This window comes from Macaca nemestrina, chromosome X, assembly GCF_043159975.1.
Source record: "Macaca nemestrina isolate mMacNem1 chromosome X, mMacNem.hap1, whole genome shotgun sequence".
NCBI lineage: Eukaryota > Metazoa > Chordata > Mammalia > Primates > Cercopithecidae > Macaca > Macaca nemestrina.
In genome coordinates, this window is record NC_092145.1 from 1,991,211 (window position 1) to 2,018,643 (window position 27,433).

General features: G+C 59.2%; 1 protein-coding gene across 6 annotated transcripts; it reads left to right on the forward strand.

The window, feature by feature from the left end:
- The first annotated feature begins 505 nt into the window (after nt 1-505).
- Nucleotides 506-24,996, forward strand: LOC105467312 (host cell factor C1). 6 transcript variants are annotated; one of them, XM_011716782.3, is made up of 26 exons: nt 506-1,908; nt 7,951-8,099; nt 8,390-8,550; nt 9,238-9,446; nt 10,368-10,452; nt 11,025-11,131; nt 12,253-12,432; nt 12,506-12,865; nt 13,194-13,354; nt 13,902-14,099; nt 14,419-14,643; nt 14,782-14,886; nt 15,134-15,353; nt 15,608-15,750; nt 15,905-16,043; nt 16,254-16,474; nt 17,124-18,600; nt 18,896-19,059; nt 19,576-20,152; nt 20,473-20,793; nt 20,927-21,054; nt 21,147-21,284; nt 21,636-21,821; nt 22,080-22,380; nt 22,938-23,001; nt 23,184-24,996. In XM_011716782.3, exons 1-26 carry the CDS (start codon nt 1,716-1,718, stop codon nt 23,221-23,223), a joined length of 6,252 nt encoding a protein of 2,083 aa, XP_011715084.1. In that variant the 5' UTR covers nt 506-1,715; the 3' UTR covers nt 23,224-24,996. The 6 variants fall into 6 exon arrangements, with proteins under 6 accessions (XP_011715084.1, XP_011715086.1, XP_011715085.1 ...); XM_011716784.3 differs by having other exon boundaries at nt 19,579-20,152; XM_011716783.3 differs by having other exon boundaries at nt 507-1,908; nt 20,476-20,793.
- Nucleotides 24,997-27,433: the final 2,437 nt, after the last annotated feature.

Genomic DNA, 27,433 nt, shown 5'->3' on the forward strand with positions numbered 1-27,433 from the left:
CGGGCGGAGGTGGTGGCGCCCGAGGGCGGGACCGGCGGCCTGGGAGCGGGCAGAGGCTCCACCCCCGGGCACCGGCGCTCGGCTGCGTCGCCTCCCACTCTAGCCCCGCCCCCGGCTCCCCCGCGGCGTGCCTCGGGCAGCCTCCTGCGACTGCTGTGTGTGCAGGGCGGGAAAACGCTCGCTTCCCGGCCGTAGGCACGGCTGCAGTGGCTCTTCGCCACCCCCGGCCACCAACGTTCCCTTGTCCCCACTGCCAGTTAAAGGCAGTTCCTCGGGCGTGCGTCCCTTCAGCGACCGGAGAGACTATTCCCAAGGGGGGCGGGGCCGAGTGCGTCGGAGGGATTAGCACTCTCATCCGGGCATTTCAGAGATGCCGCCGCCGCCATCTTTGTTTTGTGCTGAAAGTCGCTATTGACGCCCGCGGACGGCCGGGCGAAGGGAAGTGGCAAGATGGCGGCTCCCAGGGCGGAGGCGTGGAGGCTCGCCCTGTTGGGGGGCCGTGGGGCGGGGCGCGCCTGCGCCTGCACCTGACCTGAGCGCGGCTCGAGCTTTAGACCAGCGCGCGGCCGCGCCGACCCCCACCCCCGCCGCGAGGCAGCGCAGGGGTCCTTTAAGAGGCTTGGGCCCAGGGGCTAAGCGGTGCGAGGGCGAGTGGGGAGAAGCGGTGACGTCACCCAACTCCGCCCCCTCGCCCGACCGCCGGCTCCGCTGCCGCCATGTTTAGTTGTTACTTCTTCACACAAGATGGCGGCTCCCAGGGAGGAGGCATGAGCGCCCTGCCGTTACCGCTCCTTCTGCCGTACAGTTGCCGCGTCGGGGCCTAACTCTAGCTCTTTGAAGCGGCTCCTGTGGGAAGGAGTCATAAGGCGGGAAGTGAGGATCGGACACTGCCTTGAGTTTGGTTTGCAGTGGAAGAACTGACCCAGGAGGAAGAGAATAGGGGGGAACGGGGAGCTAGTCTCAAGATGGCGGCTCCCACGGCGGCAGGCGCAGCCTGAGCAGCAGAGGCGGACTAAGGGGAGAGGCGCGAGACTTCACAAGCCGTACGGCGCGAGCCCCTAAACGGCCCTCGAGAGCTCGAGCTGGTTCCACCGGCCTCCGGCCCGCCTCCACTCGTTAGGTGTGTCGAGGCTGTTTCGGGAGCGGCGGCTGCACTAAGGCGCTGGGCGGGGAAGCGGGACGGTCTCAAGATGGCGGCTCCCACAATTGTGGTCTGAGCGCCGGCGGGGCTGCGACGACCGCGGTGCTTGTGGCTCCTTTCCACCCGCCCCGGAAGCCGGCCAGTGCTGGGGACTTGGGGGTGTGGGAACCGGGCCGGGGCTCCGCCATTTCCGGCGGGGGAGGGCTACGACTGAGGAAGGGAGGAGAGAGAGGCGGCTCAAGATGGCGGCTCCCAGGGCCTCCCGCCCGAGCTTGTAAGCGGGAGCGCCCGGGCAAGTACTCGGGGCGACGGGACTCGGCGGCCTCCAGCTTCTTGAGCCTAGGCGCTCGACAGTTTCGGGCGGCTCTTGAGGAGACGGGGTGAGCGAGAAGAAAGGGAAGAGCCAAAGGGAAGGAGGGCAGTTAAGATGGCGGCCTCCATGGAGTCGTCTACCGCTGTGTGAGGAACTGCTTCTCCGTGAGAGCTGCCTTAGACGAAAGGGGGTGTGTGGAAGGAATTGAGGGGCTCCTTTCCCGCTTGTTGACTTCTCCCCACCGCACCCTTTCCCGGAACTATGGCTTCGGCCGTGTCGCCCGCCAACTCGCCAGCGGTGCTCCTGCAGCCCCGCTGGAAGCGAGTGGTGGGCTGGTCGGGTCCGGTGCCGCGGCCCCGCCACGGCCACCGCGCCGTGGCCATCAAGGAGCTCATCGTGGTGTTTGGCGGCGGCAACGAGGGAATAGTGGACGAACTGCACGTGTACAACACGGGTGAGTGCAAAGCCCGCTGGGTTCTCGGTTCTTTCCCTCCCTCCATCTCCTCCCTCTCCCTCCTCTTTCCTCCCTCCCTCCCCTCTTTCCTCCCTCCCTCCCTCCCTCCCTTCCTCCCTCCCTCCCTCTCTCCCTCTCTCCCTCCCTTCCTCTCTCTCCTCCCTCTCCTCCCTCCCTCACCCTCTACCCTTCCCTCGCTCTTTCCCCCCTCCTCCCTTCTCTGTCCCCCTCTCCCTTCCCTGTCCCCCTCCCCCTTCCTCCCTCCGCCCCCTCCCTCCCCACTGATCGGCTTGCCCCTCCCCTTTGCTGTGCCGGGCTTCAGTGCTTTCCTCTGATCTTCTCCCCGTTCCCCTGTCTCTCCCGTGTTTGAGGATTGGTTTTCGTTAGTTAAAAGAAAGCCCCTAGTCCGACTGGTGAGGGAGAGGGGCGGTCTCCAGCGGTGGTGACTTCAGACCCACACCGTTACCCAGCGGGCTGGGGCTGGGGCTGGGGCGGGCGGATGTGTCGCCTTGGCGCAAGCAGAGCTCTGCTCACTCCCTCCCTTCTCCTGCGCCTGCTCAGCTCTACCTCATCTCGAGTGCCCATTCTGGAGAAATGACCATTTCTAGATTACAAATTCGTTCTCTGTCTCTCGAAAAAGGGAGGGAAGGGAAGCGCCCTTAGGGCGCAGAGTTTAACATCCGCCAACCCGGGTCATGCTGGAGCCTTGGGGACCCCATAGGACGGGCCGGCGGCAGGGCCGCGTCTCCCTTTCGACATTGACTTCTGGCAGCATTTCTTTCCAAGTCGCCCTTTCTCCTAATCTGGTGACTTCTGGTTTACAAGCTGAATTCCGGTTACCCCCCAGCGGCCTGCGTAGTCCTGTGTCTCTCCGCTTCTGCGGAGCCAGGGGGTTACCCCGCCCGCTCTTCTGCCTCCCTGCAAAACCCAAGCCCTTGTTAGTTGGGAGGGGAAGGAACCTCTCTCTTCAGGTATGGCTGATGCACCACGGCCTTCGTGGGGTCCGTTTGTTGTTGCCCCTGCCTAGTAGCCTTGCCTAGTCTCTAGGGCAGAAAGCCTACTGCTGTCCATGACAGCTTTGTGGCATCCTTTTTCTTGGTGGCCTCTTGGTCCGTTTTGTGCCCCTAGCACAAAGGTCAGCTCCCAAGTTGCCTACTGACTGCCCCTTGGCCCACAGGACCCTGGCCTTACCCAGAAGGCAGAGTCAGGGTGAGTTCTGTCCCAGGCAAGACCTGGAAGAGTGTGGGTGAGGGAAAAGCCCCCTGCAGGCAGGTGAAGGGGGCTTGGGAAGCCCTAGTCCTCAGTGGCAGGTATGCCTCCCAGCACTAACCCCTTGCTCCGCGGCCGTTCTCTTCTGGGGGCTCTGGTGATCCCCTGGCCTCGGTGGTGGCCCTGCAGACAAACCCTTGCTGGGTGGGCTTTGTGTCCTGGGCGGTGAGAGGCTGCTGTCCTTTGACTGAGCTCCAGGGCCTCGATGCTCTGGGGATGGGAAGTTGGAGCTGCCTGGAGGGAGAAAGTTGGTTGAGGGAGTTGGGAAGGCTGGAGCTGGGCTCTTGGGTGCTGCTTCCTTCCCCACCCCCCAAGGCAGAAAGTGCTGGTTTCTCCACATCTCGGAGATTATTGCCACCTACCACGTTGACTTTGAAAGGCTGGGGGGTTGGCGGTGGCCCTTTTTCGTTCCAGGTCTCTCAGCACCTGTTGCCTCCAGGGAGCAGGGCCTTTCTCAGCACCCCCTGGGCGGGGGCGCTTGGTGGTTGGTGGTGCCCCGTGCCAGCCCAGGCAGCTGCAGTAGCAGGAATTAGCTCAGTAAGCTAAGGCTTCTCCAGTGGTGGGGCTGTTTATAGAGGCACCGTCACCATGAGCAGCACCTTCTCCACTCTTTGGACCGACTTTCTTCTCATAAGGCCTGGAGCAGGCTCCCTGGCAGGGAAACGCAATTTTAGAAAGTAGGGCAGGGGCCTAATTACAATCGGCTCCAAAGTCCACCACCACTGCTGCCTTGGCTTCCTGGGGCCTCTGCATATTCATTTATTTATTAAAATAAATTGACCACTTTGGCATGAATTCATTACCAGTCTGCAAAGACAGGTTGTGCATTAGAGGGTAGCCTGCCTTCCAAAGGGCTGCTTAAAATGAAGCTCTGGGATCCTCCAGGGTAGCAGTTTGGAAACTGTCATCAGCAATTCCTCAGACTTCTCGAGAGAGCAGCTGGCAGACCCGACGCCCTCTTCCTCACCGAGGTTTCTGCTGACAGGAATCAGCAGAATCGGTGGGAGTTGCCCCCTCCCGCCAGCCCAGCCTCATCACTTTTGTCTCCTTTTGTTGTATTTGGGATGAGGTCAGGGCATATTGTCATGCCTGTGCCCCTTGCACTTCTGCGGGATCAGTCCTCAAAAAGCCTTCCACCTTTGGAGAGAGCTGATCTGGAAGGGGTCCCGGGCTAGGATAAGAAAGCTTGAGGGGGTGCGTGCTTTGAGAGGTCTTAGGGTAGCTACTATCCTTGTCCTTAGGGAATTTTAGTTCCACGTGGCAAGCCAAAGGATTCAGAGTGCTGCCAGGTATTGGGGTGTAGGGGGGGAAGCAAGAGCTTTGGCCACGGTGGCTCTGTAATGTCCATAGGCTCTTGGAGCTGGAGGGAGCCTTGGAAAACATCTAGTGGAACTACTTCCTTGTTTCTGCAGATGAGGAAATTGGGGTCCAAGAGGGGAAGTGACAGGTCCAGGGTCGCCCCCCCAGCTGGTGGCGGAGTTGGGCGGGAGTGCAAACCTTCATAGAGGCCATTCTGCCACCTGTCTCTTGGGGCCCATCACCTTTGAAATGCCTCCCTTCTTCTCTGTCCCTGTATCTAATTGGTCATTGTGTCAGGCAGGCATCAGATCTGTCCCCTTCCACACCAAGCCCTCCTCTCCTCTTACTAGACTCTTGCAGTCACTTCCTGATTGGCCCTACTAGTTTCATTTGTCGGGAAATCCTGTTCACCCTTCAAGGCCCAGCTGAAATGTCACCTCTTCTGAGAAGCCCTTTCCACTCCTGCCCTGTCCTTTCCAGCAGTCACCCTGCTGTGTGCTCCCGAGGGCCGGGCTTGGGTCAGAGCTCTTCTAGGGTGTTTGTCTCATCGTGGGAGGGGGGCACGCAGCCTTCCTACCCCATTGGGAGTATGAGCACAAGAGCGGTGTCTTCTGTGCCTCTCAGCACGTCGTGTGAGAGGAAATGCTCGAATGTGACAGGTGTAACAAAGAGGAAGGCAGCTCGTTGAACTTGACCGGCCACCTCACTGCATGGGCACCAGTCTCTAGGTGGTGATGGGACAGTGGCAACAAGGGATGGATCTGGCAGAACATGAAGTGAACAAGGGATGGAGCTGGCGGAGCATGAAGTGAATGGGGGAGCTGATGAAACACGGAGAGGCCAGGGCACAGCCTTGCTTAGGAGAGGAGAGCTAGAGTGGTGTTCATCTAGGGCAGGGTCCTTTCCTCATCTTCCCCTCCCAGTTGAGAGCCAGCATTTCCAGGATGAGGAGCCCAAGGATTGGGTTACATGACACCCCCCAGATGATTCAGAGGTGACTGAGAGCAGCTGTCACATTGAAAAGCTGGGAGAAGGGAGGAGAGCTTGCTCGTGTGCTTTCAGCGGGTAGAACCCGGACTTGTGGGTGAGATGAGGAGCCGCAGGCTTGTCTTCACACCAGGAGCTGTGCTCCCTGACAGACCTCTCTTGATGGGGGTGGGGAGGGCCCCTGCCCTGCCTGGAGTGTTCTAGAATGAGATGGGCACTTCTTGGGTCTTGTAGAAGGATCTGGTGAGCGGGAGCCCCGAAGATATCACAGGGCGCTTCTGGCCTGGCCTCCTGGCTCACTGATCAGCGTGTGATAGGAAAGCTGCCAGCTGACCCCATGTGCCATTTAGCTTTGTTCCAAACCCTGACCCACGGCCCCATAGCTGTGAGCTTTGACCACAAGGGTGGGTGCTCAGGGGAGTGAGGGTGGCTGCTTGGACATGGGACCCTTGGGCAGGCACAGATCGGTCACTTCAAGTCAATGACAGGGGTCTTGTCTCTGTCTCTGTTTTACACTGTGACCTCAGGTGTCGCTTGCCCTCCTGGGCTCTGCCCCTTTATCTACCGAGAGCAGTTGGCCCAGGCAGCCTTGGGTCTCGTTATGCATTTACCCTGGTAGCTTGCATGGAGCTCCCTCCAGGGATTGGTCAAGACGGCTCTCCAGTGCGCAAGGCTGTTGGCCTTGGCAGCTCTTGCTTTTCTGGGGTGGTTTTTGCACTAGGAATGAAAAAGAGGCAGAGGGCCAGGATCCAAGCTTGCACACGTGGGTGGCACAGGTGTTGCCCCTCTGCTTTAGGGAAATGGCAGGGGAGCTCTAGTGCTTGGCATGTCCGAGGCCCAGTGACTCAGCTGGATGGCGGCAGAGACTGTCCGCCTGCTCAAAGCCTACCATCGGAGTGGGTGCTAAAGAGCAGGGTGGGGGTGTTCCTGCCTCGGGAGGAGTGGTGGTGGTACAGTTGTGCTGTGGGGGTTTTTCTGTTTTTGTTTTTGTTTTTGAGGTTAGGTCTTGCTCTGTTGCCCAGGCTGGGATGTGGTGGTGCCGTCTCAGCTCACTGCAGCCTCGAACTCTGAGGCTCAGGCAGTCTTCCCGCCTCAGCCTCTTGAGTAGCTAGGACCACAAGTGTATGCCACCACACTCAGCCAATGTTTTAAAATTATTTGTAGAGACGGGGTCTCCCTGTGCTACCCAGGCTGGGAGTTGTGCTTTGGATGAGGGCTAGCCTTGCACACAGTTCTGCACTGAGCCCTGGGGGTGACAGCGTGAGACTGGGTGGGACCAGAGTGCAGTGGGGCGTGCATTCCCAACCATGGCCAGCCGCCTGGCCCCGAGTGCACACCTGAATACGGAAAAAAAACACTTTGTTTTTTCTCTTCTATGGTCTCACACTTTTGGCCACCAAACTGAATAGTCTGTGTTATATCACAATATCACAGCATCCCTGTGTGGAAGCCTTCCCAGTTCCCACCCCACAGGAATTCCCCCCATGCCCTGTCATGTCCTGGGGGACCCATCTTGCATCTTGAGTCACGTGGAAGGGGCCTCATCTCCTTCCGCCATCTGCTCGCCGAGATCTCACCCAGGCCAGCTCAGGGGCACCGAGTCGATGTTGCACCTGGCCCCCAGTTTGGGGTTTCTGGAAAGAGTGTGGCAAATCCTCTGAGGGACCCCTCATAGGAGGAGGTTTTCGGGGAAGCCCTGGCCTGCCAGGTGTGAGGGGAGTCAAGTTCGAGGACATGAGGGAAGGGCCTGGTCCCAGCTGAAGGCTGGCCGTGACATCCTGCGGAAGCAAAGCAGTGCCTAGGGTCTGATTCCCCTCTTTCTTGGTGGTCTCCTAACCCCCATGAGCTTTTGAGAAGCTTCTGTCACGGCTCTGCTGAGACTGCCGCCTCTGGCTTGCAAGAATGTTCTGGAGTAGCATAGGTGTGGCAGCGGGGGCAGGGAGGGATGCTGGTGGACCATCACCTAGGAGACCAGAGGAGGTCCAGGAGGTCAGAGCAGAGGCTGGGTCTCATCCCCGTGGCCCTTCGCAGCCTGCAGTGGTCGCTGTTTTTGGCCACTTGAAAGTGCTGCTCTGGGCTCTGGCTGTCCTGATCCTGTGATGAAGGGACAAAAATGTGGGCTCCAGGGAGGAGGAGCACAGGCCCACCAATAGGGTATTTTGGGGAGAAGTTCACGTCTGATCACTGAGTGCTAGGGAAGGAACACAGGGGCTAGATCCCCAGTAGCTGACGAGGGATCTTGCACAGTAACTTCCCGCTCATTAAGATGACCTTGGCTAGAAGCAGGGTGGTCACAGGCTCTTTTGCAGTGGCCTGAAGTCGAGGGGTTTGGAAAATGGCCCAGGTAGCGCGGCTGGAGTTGCTAGAGCGCCTGCAGGAATGGTGCTGGCTCAGCCCCTCTCACCGAGCTTGACGGCTGGCAGATTTGGGGAATGAGAGGAATGGGGCTCCTGGGTGTTCTGACTTCTGCCTCCTTCTCTTCCCCAGCAACCAACCAGTGGTTCATCCCAGCCGTGAGGGGGGACATTCCCCCTGGGTGTGCAGCCTATGGCTTCGTGTGTGACGGGACTCGCCTCCTGGTGTTTGGCGGGATGGTGGAGTATGGAAAATACAGCAATGACCTCTACGAGCTCCAGGTAAAGCAACTCCAGGTTCTCACTCTGTCTCCTTGGCCTCACGTGACCTGATGGTAGTAGCTTCAGGGTTGAGGCAAGTGGGAGGTGGAAGGGATGCTTGAGAGTCTGCCAAGGCCGCTCTGAACTTGGCCCACCTCAGGAGAAGGCAGGGCCCAACACCCAGGACCTTCTTGCTCCAGCAAGGCCCCTAACTCACCCTCAGCCATTTCCTCCTCCACCACAAGTTGCCCTGGGCCCCCGGTGGTGGCCTTCTCATCCCACGGTTCAGTCTCCAGGTCTTGATTTTGCAGGCGAGCCGGTGGGAGTGGAAGAGACTCAAAGCAAAGACGCCCAAAAACGGGCCCCCTCCATGTCCTCGGCTCGGGCACAGCTTCTCCCTCGTGGGCAACAAATGCTACCTGTTTGGGGGTCTGGCCAATGATAGCGAGGACCCAAAGAACAACATTCCGAGGTGAGGCTTGGTCCTTTTCTCTGTGGAACCCCCCGGATGGGTGTGCTCTCACATGCACAGGGCTCTGTGGTGTCCTAAAGAATGTGCACAGCAGAGCTCCGCAGCTGGGTCCCTTTGTCGTGGTGGGTTGTAAATGAGAGAGCAGCACCAGATGCCCTCTCAGGAGCTTTCAGGCTCCAGAATCACTACTGACCCTGAGCAGGCCTCGTGGGAGAAGGGCCAAGCCGGAGGTGAAAGCCACTTTGCTTTGGGCTGGCCCAGCTCTCAGACTCGGCTTAGAGCTGCTCGCGTTCCTTGTCGGCCTCCACTGCCTACAAGTTTCCTGATGGGTATTTTCCAAGGCCCATGGCCAAGGACTCTTTGTCTGGAGGTAGTCCCAAGCTGGCGCCCCCTCTTGCTCTGTGTAGCCCTCGTATAATGCCCAGCTTTGTGTGCATGGTGGGGGCCTGCTCTTGGGTCTGGACTCGGGGCTGCTGTGCAGCCTCATCCACCCTGTCCCCTGTTCCAACTGGATTCATGCTAGGGAGCTTCTGGCAGCCCCTGCCTCAAGAGCTGGAGCAGAACTTCAGAGCTCCCATGGCCCTAGCCCCTTTGTGTGCTGGGGAGGCCGCCACTCACTGATAGCCATCCAGCGAAGCCTCTGGCGTGAGGAGTTGAGACTTGCTGTAACTGATCTTTCCTTGTCAGGTACCTGAATGACTTATATATCCTGGAATTACGGCCAGGCTCCGGAGTGGTAGCCTGGGATATCCCCATCACTTATGGGGTCCTACCACCACCCCGGGAGTCACATACTGCCGTGGTCTACACCGAGAAAGACAACAAGAAGTCCAAGCTGGTGATCTACGGCGGGATGAGTGGCTGCAGGCTGGGGGACCTGTGGACCCTAGATATTGGTGAGCAGGGTGGTAGCACCCCAGCAGCCGTGGGACAAAGTGGGTCTGCCTCTTGGCTGGCCCCATGGGTGGCGCTGTTGTATGGTGAGGTGGGGCTCGTAGGGAGCTGGAACGTACCACTTTGTACTTTCCTCTTGTCATGGTGGGCCAGGGTGGGGAACCCTGCATCGTCCCTAGGTTTGGGGTTGTTATCTCTGCCCTGTGCTGGCTCAGTGGGCTGTGTTGGTCTATGGGCCTAGAAGAGAATAAGACAGTAAGGCTTTCTAGAATGGAACTATCTGGATCTTGGTAGCGTTAGTCCCTCTTGACTCGTCAGTGGTGAGACTGTGTGTGGAGTGCTGCATCCTGGTCTGACTGCTGTGGTACCATTGGATGGCGGTAAACCATGAGGCCTTCGGGGACTGCTTGGGCAGGTCACCAGGTGGTGGTATCAGCAGTGGTTGGGGAAGATTGCTAACTGTGGATCTCCACAGGCCTCTTCCGCTGGGAGAGAGGAGATGCCGATGTTGTCCTATAGATGAGAGTCGGCACTCCAAAGAAACAGTTTCCTGTGAGAGAAATTTCCAACAGTGTTTGCCAAAATGTCTGTAGCCTAAGGTGGTTATGGCAAGGAACGTGTTTCATGGAGAGTTCAGGGTGCGCTCACCACTCCTCCCCCAGCACAGAGTGCAGTGCTGGCTCAAGGCAGGCGTTCAGGATGTACTGAAGGAGCGCTATTGCTAGGCTGGTCAAAACTGCCTGGGTAACACGGGAATCTAGCTACCATGACAACAATCAGAGGGCCTGCCATGGGCTGTAGGGAAGCCGGGGATGGAATTCTCTTACTGAGACAGATCCTACCTTCCTGAGCTAGCTTGAATCCAGGGAACGGCCTGTGTGCAGTCTAGCTTGTATAACCCTTTCTCCTCCGTCTCTCTGCAGACACACTGACGTGGAATAAGCCCAGTCTCAGCGGGGTGGCGCCTCTTCCTCGCAGTCTCCACTCGGCAACCACCATCGGAAATAAGTGAGTGGCTGCTCGCCTGCATCTCTCTTCTCTAGGCTGGCGTGGCCCCTCCCCCGAAGGGCTCTCACTCAGTTTTGTCCTGTCAGACCCTAAGGCCTGAGGATGCCTCTTTCTGGCTGGGCTGGCATTCGGCAGCCCTATTTTTCCATTACGACCCTGGGGGACCAAGGAAAGACAGATTCGGGGGGAGAGGGCCACACACAAGCTGAGTCTGAGACCCTCCCTGGGCCTGTGAGGCTCCGCCCCATCGGGTGCAGAGTGTTATAGGTCCTCTGTGCAAACACCTGGGTGTCTTTGTGAATGCCCAGGTCCTAAAGGCAACCTAGGAACTGTGGACAGGAAGGTGAGCTTTAAATGAGCCGAACGGCACTTTTATGTGGTGGAGGTGACACAGTTCTCCTGAGGGCTGAGCCACCAGGCAGGAGAGGGCCACATCAGGAGGCTTCATGCATCCTTGGGGACTCTCCTGGGGAGAGCCAGAGGACCGAGCTCTAGAACTGGGGTAGCAGAGGTGGCCTCTAGCTTGGCACCAACTCTACAATCCTTTCCCACTCTTCCCTCCTCACTCCCAGAATGTACGTGTTTGGTGGCTGGGTGCCTCTCGTCATGGATGACGTCAAAGTGGCCACACACGAGAAGGAGTGGAAGTGTACCAACACGCTGGCTTGTCTCAACCTGGGTATGGCCTCCTCGGGCTCCGAGTGGCCTGTGGGAGGCTGCAGGAGGCCGGCCCTTCCCAGCCTAAGAGCTGTGTGGGGTGTGTGGGGAGCAAGCTGGGCCCACGGCTCCCTTTCGAATACACTGGAAGGATCCATTGGGCAGAGCTCTCTGAAGCAATGTTCTGCCTCTGAGTTTTTTGAATGAGCTCTCCATCCAAATGGCCCAACATCCAGAAGTGCAAAAGCCTCTACAGCACAGGGCCTCCCTCCTTCCTCCTGGTTCTGCTTCTCAGAGGCAGCCATATGGGTGGTTTCCTGTCCACTCTGCAGGGGCTCTTCATATCCGAGCATTAGCTATAGGTCCCTTTAAAAAGAAACAATGGCAGCCTGGCGCACGCAGGGCCGCACCTGGCCTTTCTCATCCGCCGTATCTTGGAGATCACTCCACATCCCTGCCCCGCAGCAGCCTCCTTCGAGTTGCGGTTGTGCTGCTGTAACTTGTACAGGCGCCGCTCCGTGAGTATCCTTGCACCGTTTCCACCTGTGTGCAAGTGTATATCCTAGGGGTGAAAACCTAGAAGTACGGTTGCTGTCCGATGCAGCTGAACTGCCCTGCACAGAGGCTGTGCCCACATAGGCACCTCCGGTGGTACCCTCACGGAATGGTCAGGCCACTCTTTGCCAAGCCTGATGGGTGGCCGAAGCTCCCCTCCGGGTCACCTTGAGCCCCAGCTGCTGCAGGCCCAAAAATCAAAATCCCTGGCGCCAGTGGCTGAAGTTTAGATTTCTTCTGTGTGAGGGTGTGTGTTTTTGCTTAAGATTTTTCTATCACGTTTTCCCTAAACCGCCTTCCCCGTTGCCGTCTCTTTCTGTGAGTTGTAGTGTTCCTTAACGGGCAAGGAGGTAAACCTCTGACTGTGTTTCTCATGGTTTTCTTAGTTGGCCATTGGTGGTTTGTAATTTTATTTTTTGTGTTGCTTTTTGCCACAAAGGGTTTCTTTGTTTTGTTGTTTTTAATGTAATAATCCAATAACTTCTTGATTTTAATTCCCATCCTTGACAACAAAAGAACCAAGGGCAACCAGGGGTGGCGGGTTTTCTCCATCCTCCCTGCTGACCTCCCCTGTCTGCCCTCCCCCAGATACCATGGCCTGGGAGACGATCCTGATGGATACACTGGAGGACAACATCCCCCGCGCTCGGGCTGGCCACTGCGCAGTCGCCATCAACACTCGCTTGTACATTTGGAGTGGGCGTGACGGCTACCGCAAGGCCTGGAACAACCAGGTCTGCTGCAAGGACCTCTGGTACCTAGAGACAGGTAGGCCCAGCCCAGGCGACCCCCCTCCTCCCGCAGCCTCCCACCCCTTCTCACCAACTGCGTTCTCCCACAGAAAAGCCACCACCCCCAGCCCGAGTACAGCTGGTACGCGCCAACACCAACTCCCTGGAGGTGAGCTGGGGGGCAGTGGCAACAGCCGACAGCTACCTTCTCCAGCTCCAGAAATATGACATTCCTGCCACGGCCGCTACTGCCACCTCCCCTACGCCCAATCCGGTCCCATCTGTGCCTGCCAACCCTCCCAAGAGCCCTGCCCCAGCAGCAGCCGCACCTGCTGTGCAGCCGCTGACCCAAGTAGGCATCACGCTCCTGCCCCAGGCTGCCCCTGCGCCCCCGACCACCACCACCATCCAGGTCTTGCCGACGGTGCCTGGCAGCTCCATTTCTGTGCCCACTGCAGCCAGGACTCAAGGTGAGCCAGGGGACCAGGGACATTTGAAAGTAGGGGGCTGGCCTCCAGGGAGAGGCAGCGGCCAAGTAGGGGCTGCGAGACAGCAGCCTAGACAGCAGGCCAGCAGCCAGGAGCTTCGGGCTCGTCTCCAAGGGTCGTGGGGGGATGCTAAAGCCTGGCCCCGCCTGTGGAGATGATCACCCTCAGGGCACAGAGAAGAGCCAGACTCCCACACAAGCAGGCCAACAGAAGTGGCTCAGGGCTGCCTGCTGAGCCTCGGCAAAGGGGCTAGGGACTAGGGACGTCATGCAGAAGGTGATGGCTGACGGCTGGCCCCTTCTCTCATCAGGTGTCCCTGCTGTTCTCAAAGTGACCGGTCCTCAGGCTACAACAGGAACTCCATTGGTCACCATGCGACCTACCAGCCAGGCCGGGAAAGCCCCTGTCACCGTGACCTCCCTGCCTGCTGGAGTGCGGATGGTTGTGCCAACGCAGAGTGCCCAGGGGACGGTGAGGAGTGGTCACTTGGGCGGGTGGGACTTCCTGCTGATGTAGTGGACTAAGTTGCAAGTGTACTGAGGGGTTCACATCCCTCTCGGGCTCTGGTACCACGCACCTCATGCCTTTCCCTCTGGGACGTGCAGACGGGACAGCGCTCCTGTGAGGTCGTGGTGGGAATTAATAAGTTAATGCCTAGAAGGCCTAAGGGCATTTGCCATGTGGGCTTTCTTGTCCTGCAGCCTGAGAGGAGGATCTAGCCAGCTGGGCTTGCCACAGGCCCATGAGAATGAACTGGACCTGACTCTGGTCTTTAGAAAGGATCCAGAGCTCCCAGCCGCCTCTTGCCACGGGGGTTGCTGTGCATGGTCGGTGATGGAAGCTCTCCGTGTCTGGGGCCAGGAGAGCAGGGTCTGGCAGTAGAGAAAGCTGAGCCATGCTGGCGGGATGAGGCTCCCCAGAGCAGGGCTGAACCCCTGGGCAGGTTCCGTTGAGGTCCACCAAGCAGGGAAGTGGGTGGCACCTGTGACCTGGCCTCACATGCCTGTGCCCGCTGCAGGTGATTGGCAGTAGCCCACAGATGAGTGGGATGGCCGCACTGGCCGCTGCGGCTGCTGCCACCCAGAAGATCCCCCCTTCCTCGGCACCCACGGTGCTGAGTGTCCCAGCGGGCACCACCATCGTGAAGACCATGGCTGTGACACCTGGCACTACCACCCTCCCAGCCACTGTGAAGGTGGCCTCCTCGCCAGTCATGGTGAGTGTCTTCCGGGGCTTATCACTGTGATCAAACAAGCATAGTTATTCCCTCCGGGCTTTAGAGCTAGCCATTGGACCATGGGCTGCAGAATAAGCTGTCTCCATTAAGGGCATCACCACCTCAGGCGAGACCTGCGGGCTCAGCCTCCTCCCTTGCCTGTTAAAGGAAGGGGGAACCAAGCTGTTCTTGGGCTTGGGAGCGGGAGGAGGAGGAAGGTGAATGTTGAGGCAGGAGCTGTGGGCCCGCCATGGACCTCTTGGGTGGTTTCCCCATCTGTTTCTCTGCCTGGCCCATCACTCATCTCTGCCTCCTCCAGGTGAGCAACCCTGCCACTCGCATGCTGAAGACTGCAGCTGCCCAGGTGGGGACATCGGTTTCCTCCGCCACCAACACGTCTACCCGCCCTATCATCACAGTGCACAAGTCAGGCACTGTGACAGTGGCCCAGCAAGCCCAGGTGGTGACCACAGTCGTGGGCGGGGTCACCAAGACCATCACCCTGGTGAAGAGCCCCATCTCTGTCCCAGGAGGCAGCGCTCTGGTGAGTGATGGGTGCTGCCGGGCTACGGCCACTGCCAGTGGCGACTGACTGCCCTGGGCCAGCTCCAGGAGAGTCTCAGCCAGGCCATGCCCTTGTTTGGTTTCCAGATCACTCCCTGCTCCATCCCTTCCTTTTTAGATTTCCAATCTGGGCAAAGTGATGTCGGTGGTCCAGACCAAACCAGTTCAGACTTCAGCAGTCACAGGCCAGGCGTCCACGGGTCCTGTGACTCAGATCATCCAGGTGAGCTCTCAGTCTCTACACATACGCAAGAGTGGGGGCCTGGGTGCCAGGCCACAGGAAGAACTCGCGTCCCTGCCCATGGAAGATCCCATGAGCACACATGGCTCAGAAGGTTCTGCTGCTCAGTCCCCTCACCACAGCCTCCAGAACATTCCCTGACCCACCAAGGCTGCCAGCGGAGAGTAGCCAGACCACACTTCCCTTCCTGGCAGTGATGCCAGCTCATGCACCTGCTTCCCTCTTTCAGACCAAAGGGCCTCTGCCAGCGGGAACAATCCTGAAGCTGGTGACCTCAGCAGATGGCAAGCCCACCACCATCATCACTACCACGCAGGCCAGTGGGGCGGGGACCAAGCCCACCATCCTGGGCATCAGTAGCGTCTCCCCCAGTACCACCAAGCCCGGCACAACCACCATCATCAAAACCATCCCCATGTCGGCCATCATCACCCAGGCGGGCGCCACAGGTAGGGGCCTCCCCCGACATACGGATGTCTGCAGGTCCTCGCTGGAGGGGAAATGGAGTCTGGGTTATGAGGCGTGCTGTGTTTCCGTTTAGTTTACCCTTTTCTACCTTCTCCTTGCCACCTTTGGTGTCTAAGGTTGGTGGGGAGATGGGCCGGGCTGTGGCTGTGACTTGTGGATCTTCATTATAATCTAGGGGCAGCAGGGGCAGCCCTCACAGAACCTGTCTTCCCTGGGCCCCCACTCTCCCATCCAGGTGTGACCAGCAGTCCTGGCATCAAGTCCCCCATCACCATCATCACCACCAAGGTGATGACTTCAGGAACTGGAGCACCTGCCAAAATCATCACTGCTGTCCCCAAAATTGCCACTGGTCATGGGCAGCAGGGAGTGACGCAGGTGAGGCACCCCCAGCCGTCTCTCAGTCCAGTGTCCTAGTGTAGTCCACCCCAGCACACCACGCAGGTCCTCCCGACGGGCCTGGGAGGGGCAGCGTTGGCGGCATCCACCAGCCTGGTGGTGACATTGGTGGCACTTTCCTCTGGTGTTCCAGGTGGTGCTTAAGGGGGCCCCGGGACAGCCAGGCACCATTCTCCGCACTGTGCCCATGGGGGGTGTTCGCCTAGTCACACCCGTCACCGTCTCCGCTGTCAAGCCAGCTGTCACCACGTTGGTTGTGAAAGGCACCACAGGTGTGTACCCACAGGCCAGGGCCCCTGCTGCCCCTAGATTATAATGAAGCAGGCTGGCCTCCAATCCCCGTGGCACAGCTGGGGGCACAGCAGCTGCTCTCTCCCGAACCGTCTGTGCAAGCAGCTCCAGAGTGCCCCAGCCTGTGTGGGAGGAGCCGCTGGGAAGGAGACAGCAGCAGCCTTGGCCCAACTCTGCCTCCTTTCCTTCAGGTGTCACGACCCTAGGCACAGTGACAGGCACGGTCTCCACCAGCCTTGCCGGGGCAGGGGGCCACAGCACCAGTGCTTCCCTGGCCACGCCCATCACCACCTTGGGCACCATCGCCACCCTCTCAAGCCAGGTGATCAACCCCACTGCCATCACTGTGTCTGCCGCACAGACCACGCTGACAGCGGCAGGCGGGCTCACGACCCCAACCATCACCATGCAGGTAGGGCAGGGCCTGAGGGCACGTGTGGGCGAGGGACCCCACACAAGTGGAAGCACGTGAGGCTCACACCGTCCAGCCACAGGCCTTTCCTTCCTGGGGTTGCACTGCTGCCGGGCACAGCCATGGAGGGCCTTTCTTCACCTGGGGTATTTTTCTTGGTGTCACATGGTCCCTGTGTCATAGTCCGTGGTTTGGCCGTCATGGTTTGGCCATGCCTGGTGTTTGAACACCGAGTTCTTCCTCTCGCTGTGTTCTAGAGGACACTGCAGCTCGTCTGCATGTGTGTGCGGTGTTCTCTTCATATGTATTAAGGAAAACGGTGAAACGTTTGTTGTTGGCCTTTGAGCACTGAGGGAGATTTCCATTCTCTGACAAAGGACTTGACTCCAGCCAGGCTCCTGCCTTCCCACTTGCCCTGTCCCCACAGCCTCTTCCTCATCCTAGTTGCCTTTGAGGCAAAGTGGTGCCTCTTCCTTGGCGTCTGAGCAAGTCGGTGTCTTGGGGGCAGGGGCAAGTGGGTCTTACGTTTGCCAGGGCCATTGAGAAGTGGTCAGTGGTCCCAGCCTGTGCGGTGACAGTGCAGGACAGTGGGAGGGACAGGCAGACAGCCAGCTGTGGCACTAACTCTCTTCCTCGTGTGTCTCCCCAGCCCGTGTCCCAGCCCACCCAGGTAACTCTGATCACGGCACCCAGTGGGGTGGAGGCTCAGCCTGTGCACGACCTCCCTGTGTCCATTCTGGCCTCCCCGACTACAGAACAGCCCACTGCCACAGTCACCATTGCCGACTCAGGCCAGGGTGATGTGCAGCCTGGCACTGTCACCTTGGTGTGCTCCAACCCACCCTGTGAGACCCACGAGACTGGCACCACCAACACAGCCACCACCACTGTTGTGGCTAACCTTGGGGGACACCCCCAGCCCACCCAAGTGCAGTTCGTCTGTGACAGACAGGAGGCAGCTGCTTCTCTTGTGACCTCGACTGTGGGGCAGCAGAATGGTAGTGTGGTTCGAGTCTGCTCAAACCCACCCTGCGAGACCCATGAGACGGGCACCACCAACACCGCCACCACCGCCACCTCCAACATGGCCGGGCAGCATGGCTGCTCAAACCCACCCTGCGAGACCCATGAGACGGGCACCACCAACACTGCCACTACAGCCATGTCAAGTGTCGGCGCCAACCACCAGCGAGATGCCCGTCGGGCCTGTGCAGCCGGCACCCCTGCCGTGATCCGGATCAGTGTGGCCACTGGGGCGCTGGAGGCAGCTCAGGGCTCTAAGCCCCAGTGCCAAACCCGCCAGACCAGCACGACCAGCACCACCATGACTGTGATGGCCACCGGGGCCCCGTGCTCGGCCGGCCCACTCCTTGGGCCAAGCATGGCACGGGAACCTGGGGGCCGTGGCCCTGCTTTTGTGCAGTTGGCCCCTCTGAGTAGCAAAGTCAGGCTGAGCAGCCCAGGCAGCAAGGACCTGCCCGCGGGGCGCCACAGCCATGTGGCCAACACCACTGCCATGGCCCGTTCCAGCATGGGTGCTGGGGAGCCCCACACGGCACCTGCGTGCGAGAGCCTCCAGGGTGGCTCGCCTAGCACCACAGTGACTGTGACGGCCCTGGAGGCACTGCTGTGCCCCTCGGCCACCGTGACCCAAGTCTGCTCCAACCCACCATGTGAGACCCACGAGACAGGCACCACCAACACCGCCACTACCTCGAATGCAGGCAGCGCCCAGAGGGTGTGCTCCAACCCACCATGCGAAACCCACGAGACAGGCACCACCCACACGGCCACCACCGCCACTTCAAACGGGGGCACGGGCCAGCCTGAGGGTGGGCAACAGCCCCCTGCTGGTCACCCCTGTGAGACACACCAGACCACTTCCACCGGCACCACCATGTCAGTCAGCATGGGCGCCCTGCTTCCCGACGCCACTTCTTCCCACAGGACCCTGGAGTCTGGTCTGGAGGTGGCGGCGGCGCCCAGCGTCACCCCCCAGGCTGGCACCGCACTGCTGGCTCCTTTCCCAACGCAGAGGGTGTGCTCCAACCCCCCCTGTGAGACCCACGAGACGGGCACCACTCACACGGCCACCACTGTCACTTCCAACATGAGTTCAAACCAAGGTGAGTGAAGGCGGGTAGCTTGACTTTCATGGTGTCCCAGCCCCCCAGGCCGAGAGGCCAAGACAACGATGGCGGGGGTCCGTCCAGAGTCTACCAGTCGGGCTCCTTGGTGCCCAGTTTACCAGTGGGGTGGGCTGGGGCGTCCTGGCTATACCTGAAGCAGACGGAGGTCTCCAGGAGCCCGTCCTGCCCTCTCTGGCCCTCCCCTTGGTGGTAGAGGAAGTCCATGGTGGTCAAGCCAAGTGCAGGCCTGGGGGGTTTCTGCTGAGCAGCCGCCTGCCTGTCGCCCCCATAGACCCCCCACCCGCTGCCAGCGATCAGGGAGAGGTGGAGAGCACCCAGGGCGACAGCGTGAACATCACCAGCTCCAGTGCCATCACAACAACTGTGTCCTCCACACTGACGCGGGCTGTGACCACTGTGACGCAGTCCACGCCGGTCCCGGGCCCCTCCGTGCCGGTAAGAGCCCAGGGGGCCGTTTTCCTCCCTGCCTTCCTCACCTACGCCCATGCAGTTCCACACTTAGACACCAGATGTCGCTCTTGTACCAGGCATGGGGCCGCTCCTGGTCCCTTTTCCGGACCATAAAAGGGTAGCCTCGGTGCCTGCTGTGGCAGGAGGCAGGAGCCTCACCGTCCCCCACATCCCTGGGGCGCTTTTATTTCTGTGACTGGTTCCCATCGCGTGTCACTTCACCGCAGCCTGTATAAGACATGGTGGGGATCTGAGTGCCTATTTGTCCAGGCCAGGGTGACTGAGGACAGGTTAAACCTGACCAGGGGTCTCAAGGGCCTTTGTCCTCATGCTGCTCAGAGAACCACTGTTCCCTCCCTATTTAACATGGGCTCAAGCTAGCCCATCAAGAATGAAAACTTAGGCCCACAAGGAAAGGTGAAGGCTGGCTTGCTTCTCAGCCCTGCTGCCTGGCTCTGGCCCCTCTCCTCCCCTCTGACAGGGGCTTCTCTCCCTTTCTAGAAGATTTCATCAATGACTGAGACTGCCCCAAGGGCTCTGACTACTGAAGTCCCCATCCCGGCCAAAATAACAGTGACCATAGCCAACACAGAAACTTCTGACATGCCCTTCTCTGCTGTTGACATCCTGCAGCCCCCAGAGGAACTCCAGGTGTCACCAGGGCCTCGCCAGCAGCTGCCACCACGGCAGCTTCTACAGTCGGCTTCCACAGCCCTGATGGGGGAGTCCACTGAGGTCCTGTCAGCCTCCCAGACCCCTGAGCTCCCAGCCGCCGTGGATCTGAGCAGCACAGGGGAGCCATCTTCGGGCCAGGAGTCTGCCAGCTCTGCGGTGGTGGCCACTGTGGTGGTCCAGCCACCCCCACCTGCGCAGTCTGAAGTAGACCAGTTATCACTTCCCCAAGAGTTAATGGCCGAGGCCCAAGCCGGCACCACCACCCTCATGGTAACGGGGCTCACCCCTGAGGAGCTGGCAGTGACTGCTGCTGCAGAAGCAGCCGCCCAGGCCGCAGCCACGGAGGAAGCCCAGGCCCTGGCCATCCAGGCGGTGCTCCAGGCCGCACAGCAGGCCGTCATGGGTGAGCACTGGTGCCACCTTGGGGGAGCAGTAGCCTATGGAGACATCCTGGGAAGAGGAGCCCATTTCCCTCGAGGGTGGCATGAGCCAGATGTGATGGGCAGGACAGGCACAGGGGACCCCAGGCAGACCAGGTAGTAGGGACTGCCATGAAAGACAGGCCGGCCGGGGTTAGCGCCCGGGAAACAGGCAGGGCCCCTCAGCCAGGGCTTAGTCTACAGTGGAGCACAGTGGGAGGTGGACAGGCTCTGGGGGCCTCCGCCCGGGCTGCCCGCTTGCGGCCAGCCTTCCTAGTGAGTAGTGTTTCTCTCCACCCTGGAGCAGGCACTGGCGAGCCTATGGACACCTCTGAGGCAGCAGCAACCGTGACGCAGGCAGAGCTGGGGCACCTGTCAGCCGAGGGTCAGGAGGGCCAGGCCACCACCATCCCTATTGTGCTGACACAGCAGGAGCTGGCTGCCCTGGTGCAGCAGCAGCAGCTACAGGAGGCCCAGGCCCAGCAGCAGCATCACCACCTCCCCACTGAGGCCCTGGCCCCTGCCGACAGTCTCAACGACCCGGCCATTGAGAGCAACTGCCTCAATGAGCTGGCCGGCACAGTCCCCAGCACTGTGGCGCTGCTGCCCTCAACGGCCACTGAGAGTAAGCGACTGAGGGCAAATTGGTGCTGGGGTGGTAGGGGCACCCAGGGAGGTGAGGGCAGGATGGGAGGCTCGGTCCCACTTGGGAGCCAGGTCTCCAGAGTCTTTCCTGCTGACACCTTCTTTCTTCTCAGGCCTGGCCCCATCCAACACATTTGTGGCCCCCCAGCCGGTTGTGGTGGCCAGCCCAGCCAAGCTGCAGGCTGCAGCTACCCTGACTGAAGTGGCCAATGGCATCGAGTCCCTGGGTGTGGTGAGTCGGGTGTGTTGGGGCTCCTGAGGCCAGGGCCTGGGGGGCAGCACTGCCTCTGGGTACTGAAGGCCTGATCTCGTCGCACCGATTCTGTCTTCCAGAAGCCGGACCTGCCACCCCCACCCAGCAAAGCCCCCATGAAGAAGGAGAACCAGTGGTTTGATGTAGGGGTCATTAAGGGCACCAATGTAATGGTGACACACTATTTCCTGCCACCAGATGATGCTGTCCCATCAGACGTAAGTGTCCCCAGGTGCTGATGTCCTCAGGTGGGTGAATCTTGACTCTACTGCCCTGAGCGGGGCTTACAGGAAACTCTTCCATCTTTGGGCCAAGCTGAGTAGCCAGGAAGCCTGAGGAAGGTGGGCAGAGACCATCCCCCCTGAAGCAGTAGGAAAGGAGAGCTTTGGTTCCTTCCCTCCAGTACCTGTGCACAGTCAGCCTTGCCACATCCCTCCTTGCTGTGAGGGGCCAGCCACCGCTGACCTCTTTTCCCTCTGGCCCGTAATCACCATGGACCTGCAACGTTCCTGGGGTGGCTCAGAACTGCCTTCTCCACAGTGGAGTTCATGCCACTCCTCTCTTCCCAGGATGATTCGGGCACCGTCCCCGACTATAACCAGCTGAAGAAGCAGGAGCTGCAGCCAGGCACAGCCTATAAGTTTCGTGTTGCTGGAATCAATGCCTGTGGCCGGGGGCCCTTCAGCGAAATCTCAGCCTTTAAGACGTGTCTGCCTGGTTTCCCAGGGGCCCCTTGTGCCATTAAAATCAGCAAAGTGAGTCTTGCCATCGGGTGGCCGTCTGTCCCTGGTTGGTTCCTGCACATGAGGTAGCCGGTGGGGGGGTAGGAGGGCTAGGTTTTGAGTCCCAGTTTGTCTTAGTCCTTCCACTTGGGGGAAGATCTCTTTGAAGCCCCTTGAACTACGACATGGAATATCTCTACTGTGTTAGAAAATGGTTTATGGGAACCATGATCAGTCAGTTATGGAAGCTTCTAGCCTGTTCTGTTGTTGACCTGACCCCCTGGGTTCTAGAGTCCGGACGGTGCTCACCTCACCTGGGAGCCACCCTCTGTGACCTCCGGCAAGATCATCGAGTACTCGGTGTACCTGGCCATCCAGAGCTCACAGGCTGGGGGCGAGCTCAAGAGCTCCACCCCGGCCCAGCTGGCCTTCATGCGGGTGTACTGCGGGCCCAGCCCCTCCTGCCTGGTGCAGTCCTCCAGCCTCTCCAACGCCCACATCGACTATACCACCAAGCCCGCCATCATCTTCCGCATCGCCGCCCGCAATGAGAAGGGCTATGGCCCAGCCACACAAGTGAGGTGGCTGCAGGGTGAGTGTCCTTTGTGGGACTCCTCAGGCAGCTTCTAGGGAAGGCACAGGAAGCTGGGTGCAGCAGGAGGAACTGTCACCACCTGAGATCTCTTCCCATGTGCAGTGTCTCCCTGCTTCCTTTGGTGTGCACACAGCCCCCCATGGAGGCGGCCATCGAGTGGAGCAGGGGACCCAGCTCCGGGCCTGGAGGTGCAGGGGACACTGCCTCAGGATGTTTGAGGGGACAAGCAGTGAGAGAGCTGGTAGGAAAGTGTAGGTTTCCAGGCCTGAAAACAGCGTGTCCCACGTCCCTGGAGTGCAGCAGGTGAAGGATGGAGGCCAGCCTACCTCCTGTCAGGTCATGCGCCTGCTCCAGCTCCCCTGGGCTCTGGGACATGGGCGGACAGTGAGAGGTGGAAGCTGAGCTGAGCTGAGTGGGTTTCTAACCTACGTCCAGAGGGGAGTGAGTGATGGTGTGTTCTGGCACCAAGAGGCTCTGTGGGTGGGCAGGGCACATGTGTTCCTTGCTCTTGTTCTGTCACAGTGCTGCTCACCCATCTCTCTCTTTCCTTCCAGAAACCAGTAAAGACAGCTCTGGCACCAAGCCGGCCAACAAGCGGCCCATGTCCTCTCCAGAAATGTAAGCAGGAAGCCCCTTTCAGGAACCTTCGAGGCTGGGGAGTGGAAATAGCTGGGCTCAGCCTCTCGTCAAATGACTGACTGGGGGCCCGTAACCGGCCCCACACCAGGCCCTGCACTGGCAGGGCCTCCAGTGGTGCGGGGCCCACACTAACTTTCTCTTTCCTTTTTCTGCCTTCCAAGGAAATCTGCTCCAAAGAAATCTAAGGCCGACGGTCAGTGAGAGGAAGCTGACCAGCCCCTGGATTCTTCTCCAGAACCCCCTGCTTCAGGAACACCCGCCAGGGCCCACCCCTCCCGCCCCATCCCGGCATTCGCACTTCACCCTCGCGAGCCGCTGTTCACTCCTCTCCCCTTTCTCTTTCTCTCTGTTTTTAAAATAATCTAAAGAAAGCACATTTTACCATTGCTGTTGGGAGGAAGCAGAGGCAGATGGGAAAGCAGAGAGAGGAGCGCGCTTCCTTTCCTCCCTGCTGCTGCCCACCCTGGGGAGAGACCTTTGCGGGGAGGGAAGGCGGAGCTGAGGACAGCCAGCTCCGCCCTCCCAAGGCTGTGCGTTCCTGAGGGCCAGGTCTGGGGGCGGGCATGGAGTGAGGAAAGGCACTCCTCTTGGCCCTCCCCAGAGTGGCTTTCCCAGCACCCTGGCCTGGGTGTCTGGTTCTGTTTTCTTTTCTTCCCCTGTGTTTCCAGTCACCTAACTTCCCTTCCTCAGGCTCCCCCGGCCCGTCCTGCTCAGTGACCCCACAGGAAGCTTACACATTGTCTCAGAGGCCTTTGTGCTCCCACCTCTTCTACCCTCCCCCTCTTCTTTCCCGTTTTAAAAAAGAAAAGAAGGAAAAAGAAAAAAGGGGCAAGGAGCCCCACGGCGGCCTGGGCAGTGCCTGTGCAGACCTCCCTGCAGGCCACACTGCCAACTGCTGCATTTGTTGTGTTTTTTAGGTTGAAATTGGTGAAGTTCACACTTTCATTGTAATTTTAGCGTGTGGGGTTTTGTCCCTTTTTTCTTGTTGTTAGCTGTGTACAGAATGTGTAATCTTTTTTCTTTTTTTTTTGTTTTTTTGTTTTTTGTTTTGTTTTTGTTTTTTTATTTTTTTCTTCTTGGCTAATTCTTGGCAGGGATCTTTCTGGAGGAAAAGCTGGGGCCAGCCAGGGCAGGAGAGGTGTGAAATCTGCTACGTGGGGCCTGCTGTTTGCCACCCAGCCCAACTTCCTGTTGCTGGCCCCTGCCCTCTGCCCTTTTGCCTGTCCTCAGGCCGCTGGAACAAAGGAAGGACAGCTCATTCCTCATGGGCGATCACTCCGCATCTATAGGGTTGAGGCCGGGGGAGCTTGAGGGAGGGCTGGGGCCTCCTTGTCCTGGGTTCCCAGCTCTCCCCCTGCCCCCTCCCTGAGCACCACCGGCACCGCCTCCCACACAGGGCTGCTGCTTTCCACAGGCACTGCTCCACCTCCCCCAAATTGTCATGGAAAGGGTGGAGAATGGAGGGGAACCAGGCGTCCTTGGAGGCAGCCCAGGAGGGCAACTGTAATGTCACCCACAAGGGAGGCTAGGGCAGTGGAGCAGGCCGCCAGCAGCAGCTACCCAGGCCAGCCTCCATGGCTGGGGGATCTGTTGAGTTTTCTGCCCCCGACCCTGAACTTCCGTCAAGGAGCAAGGCTTGCCAGCAAGTCAGAAGGATTTAAACTGAGCAGCCAATCTTTCCAGCCCTCCCCCACCGACCTCTGCCTGGAGATGCAGCAGCCTGTGTCCTCCAGGACCTCTGGTTTGTTGTATTATAGTATATTTCGCTGTGGAAAATGTCACGTTTAGTCACCTTGGAGCCCACTCACCTGGTCCTGTTGTTTTACCCCATCCCTTCTCTTGCGCGCCTATTGATTTGTTTCTGAGGAGAGTACACCGTTCACTATTGTAGAGTAACTCCTGTGACTCAATATTACCATAGTGCGATGTCGTTTTGTGCTATTTTGAACAATTAAAAGACTTTTTTTGAAATAACCACTAGGTGTCTCACTGTGTCCCGGCATCCTCACAGGAGGCCTCAGCAGGAAGGCTGAGACCTGCCCTGGGCTCACGGGAGTCCCCTGGAGGGGAACCTGAGCTCTGGAGGGGAACCTGGTGAAAGTGTAGAAGGCCCCAGAGTGAGGCCCCTGCTGTGGCCTGCAGTCTTTGGACTACGTCGGACCAGGTTCCAGCAGGTTGCTTGGCAGCTGCCTTGCAGGGGGCAAGGGCCAAAGGATCCCTTGGGCAGCTGCTGCTGACTTCCTGTGTCTGGGGCCAGATGTCCCTCCCTCCCTCCCCTCCTACACTAGAGGATAGGATGGGGCAAAGGCCTGGCAGGTCACCAGCGGCAGCCTCCTTGGGTGGGTTTGGGGGTAGGTGGGCTGAGTCAAGTACACCATGGGTACTGCAGAGGTGGATCCCTTCCTCTGGCTTCCTGTTACATGTGAGCCATGCCCCCAAGGGGAAGAAGCAGAGCTTATGATCCAGACTGACCACCTAGTGGCTGGGTCGGTGGGACAGCTGGGATCCTGTGGGCTGAATTTGTACCAGGAGGCCCAGAAAGCCCCGGGGCAAGGCGGCCGGAGCAGCATAGGCCTAGACGAGTCCAAGGGGAGTGACATCCCGCTTCTGGGGCCTGGTGCTCCTGGTGCACCTGTATTCCCTGCCCCCTCAAAGCCCCCCGCCTCCTGCCTTTGTTTCCCCCACACACCTCTACTGCCCAGTCTTCTTCAGAGCACCCAGGCACTCTGCTACCAGAAGCTCCCGGAGTAACAAAAGCCTCCGTGTCTCCACCTGTGGCATGGGTGTGTGTGCAAGGCCCTGTTGAATGCCACCTCTTCTGGGAAGCCTCTGTCATGTGGGGTGTGCTGTGTCATGTGGGGGCGGGGAAAGCAGACTGGCCAGGGCTTGACACCGGGAGCCGTGGCTCTGTCTTACCCACTGCAGCAACTGTGACCTGCCTTGGAGCCTAGCCTTGCAGAGGCCTAAGGAGAGGGGTGGGAAAGTGTCCTTTAGAGCAGAGTGGTAGGAGTCATGGCTGGGGCTGGTGGAGGCCAGGGGCCACATGGGGCTGGCCCCAGAACCGAGGGGCCTTTGGCAAATGACTTTTTGGGCGCTTTGCCTGGTGGGGGTGGTACAAGGGTTCTTCCCACCCCACTCCTGTAGCTGGCACCTGCGGGGATACCCACCCTCTGCCTTCCTTCAGCTCACCTGTCTCACCACGGCTGCATCACACTCCAGAAGGCAAGGGCCACATCAGCCATGCCTCTGGTGTTTATCTGAAAATACCGAGTTTCCGTCTGAGGGTACCACTCAGCCTGGGGAGGCAGGAGGGAGGCTGGACATGAACATGACAGGCCTGTGAGCAGGGCAGGTAGATACTTTGTGCCCGGCTGGGCACAAAGCTCATCCCCTGAGCATGAGCCAAGGCCGAGGGTGGGTGCGAGCACACAGAGGATGCCTCCCCAGCTGCCAGGGGCGTCAGCCTCATTACCAAGCACCCCGAAGGGGAACTGTTTGGGGTTGGGTGGGTCAGCCTGCAGCAGGGACTGAGACAGTCACTGTGGCATCAAAGACCAGCAGTGCAGCACCACGCCCAAAGGCTGGAACCATTCTGTGGGCTGTTGGCCTGGAAGGTAGGGAACAGCTCAGCCCAGCTGCCTTGTAGCATCATCGGGTCAGTCATAGAGCTACAGACAGATTTGGGCAGCTGGAAAACAGGCCCAGAGAACGGGGGTGTGGGCTCACCTGCAGTTACTGTCTGGCCTTAGAGCTGTGTCACTTGTGTAAAGAAGTCAGTGCCGAGGCCGGGTGCGGAGGCTCACACCTGTAATCCCAGCACTTTGGGAGGCCGAGGCAGGTGGATCACAAGGTCAGGAATTTGAGACCAGCCTGGCCAACATGGTGAAAACCTGTCTCTACCAAAAATACAAAAAAAAAAAAAAAAAAAAAAAAAAAGCCGGGTGTGCTGGCAGGCGCCTGTAATCCCAGCTACTCCAGAGGCTGAGGCAGGAGAATTGCTTAAACCCAGGAAGCAGAGGTTGCAGTAAGCCAAGATTGTGCCACTGCACTCCAGCCTGGGTGACAGAGCAAGACTCCATCTCAGAAAAAAGAAGTCAGCGCCAATGGCTCCCCATTACTGACTGTTGAGGTAGTTGGTGACAAACTGATTCAAAAGAGAGAACTTGCTAGGCTGGGTGCGGTGGCTCATGCCTGTAATCCCAGCACTTTGGGTGGCTGAGGCAGGAGGATCGCTTGAGCTTAGGAGTTCGAGACCAGCCTGGGCAACATTGCAAAACCCTGTCTCCACTAAAAATACAAAAATTAGCCAGGCGTGGTGGCACACAACTGTGGTCCCAGCTACTCAGGAGGCTGAGGTGGGAGGATCGCTTGAGCCTGGCAGGTCGAGGCTGCAGTGAGCTGCCTGGGCGAC

Bases quoted from the DNA above. Each gene is read 5' to 3' on its own strand.
- LOC105467312 (XM_011716782.3), top strand. From the start codon at position 1,716: ATGGCTTCGGCCGTGTCGCCCGCCAACTCGCCAGCGGTGCTCCTGCAG. The intron at 12,433-12,505 runs GTAGGCCCAGCC...GTTCTCCCACAG, and splicing joins CCTCTGGTACCTAGAGACAG to AAAAGCCACCACCCCCAGCC. The intron at 21,285-21,635 runs GTAAGTGTCCCC...CTCTCTTCCCAG, and splicing joins ATGATGCTGTCCCATCAGAC to GATGATTCGGGCACCGTCCC.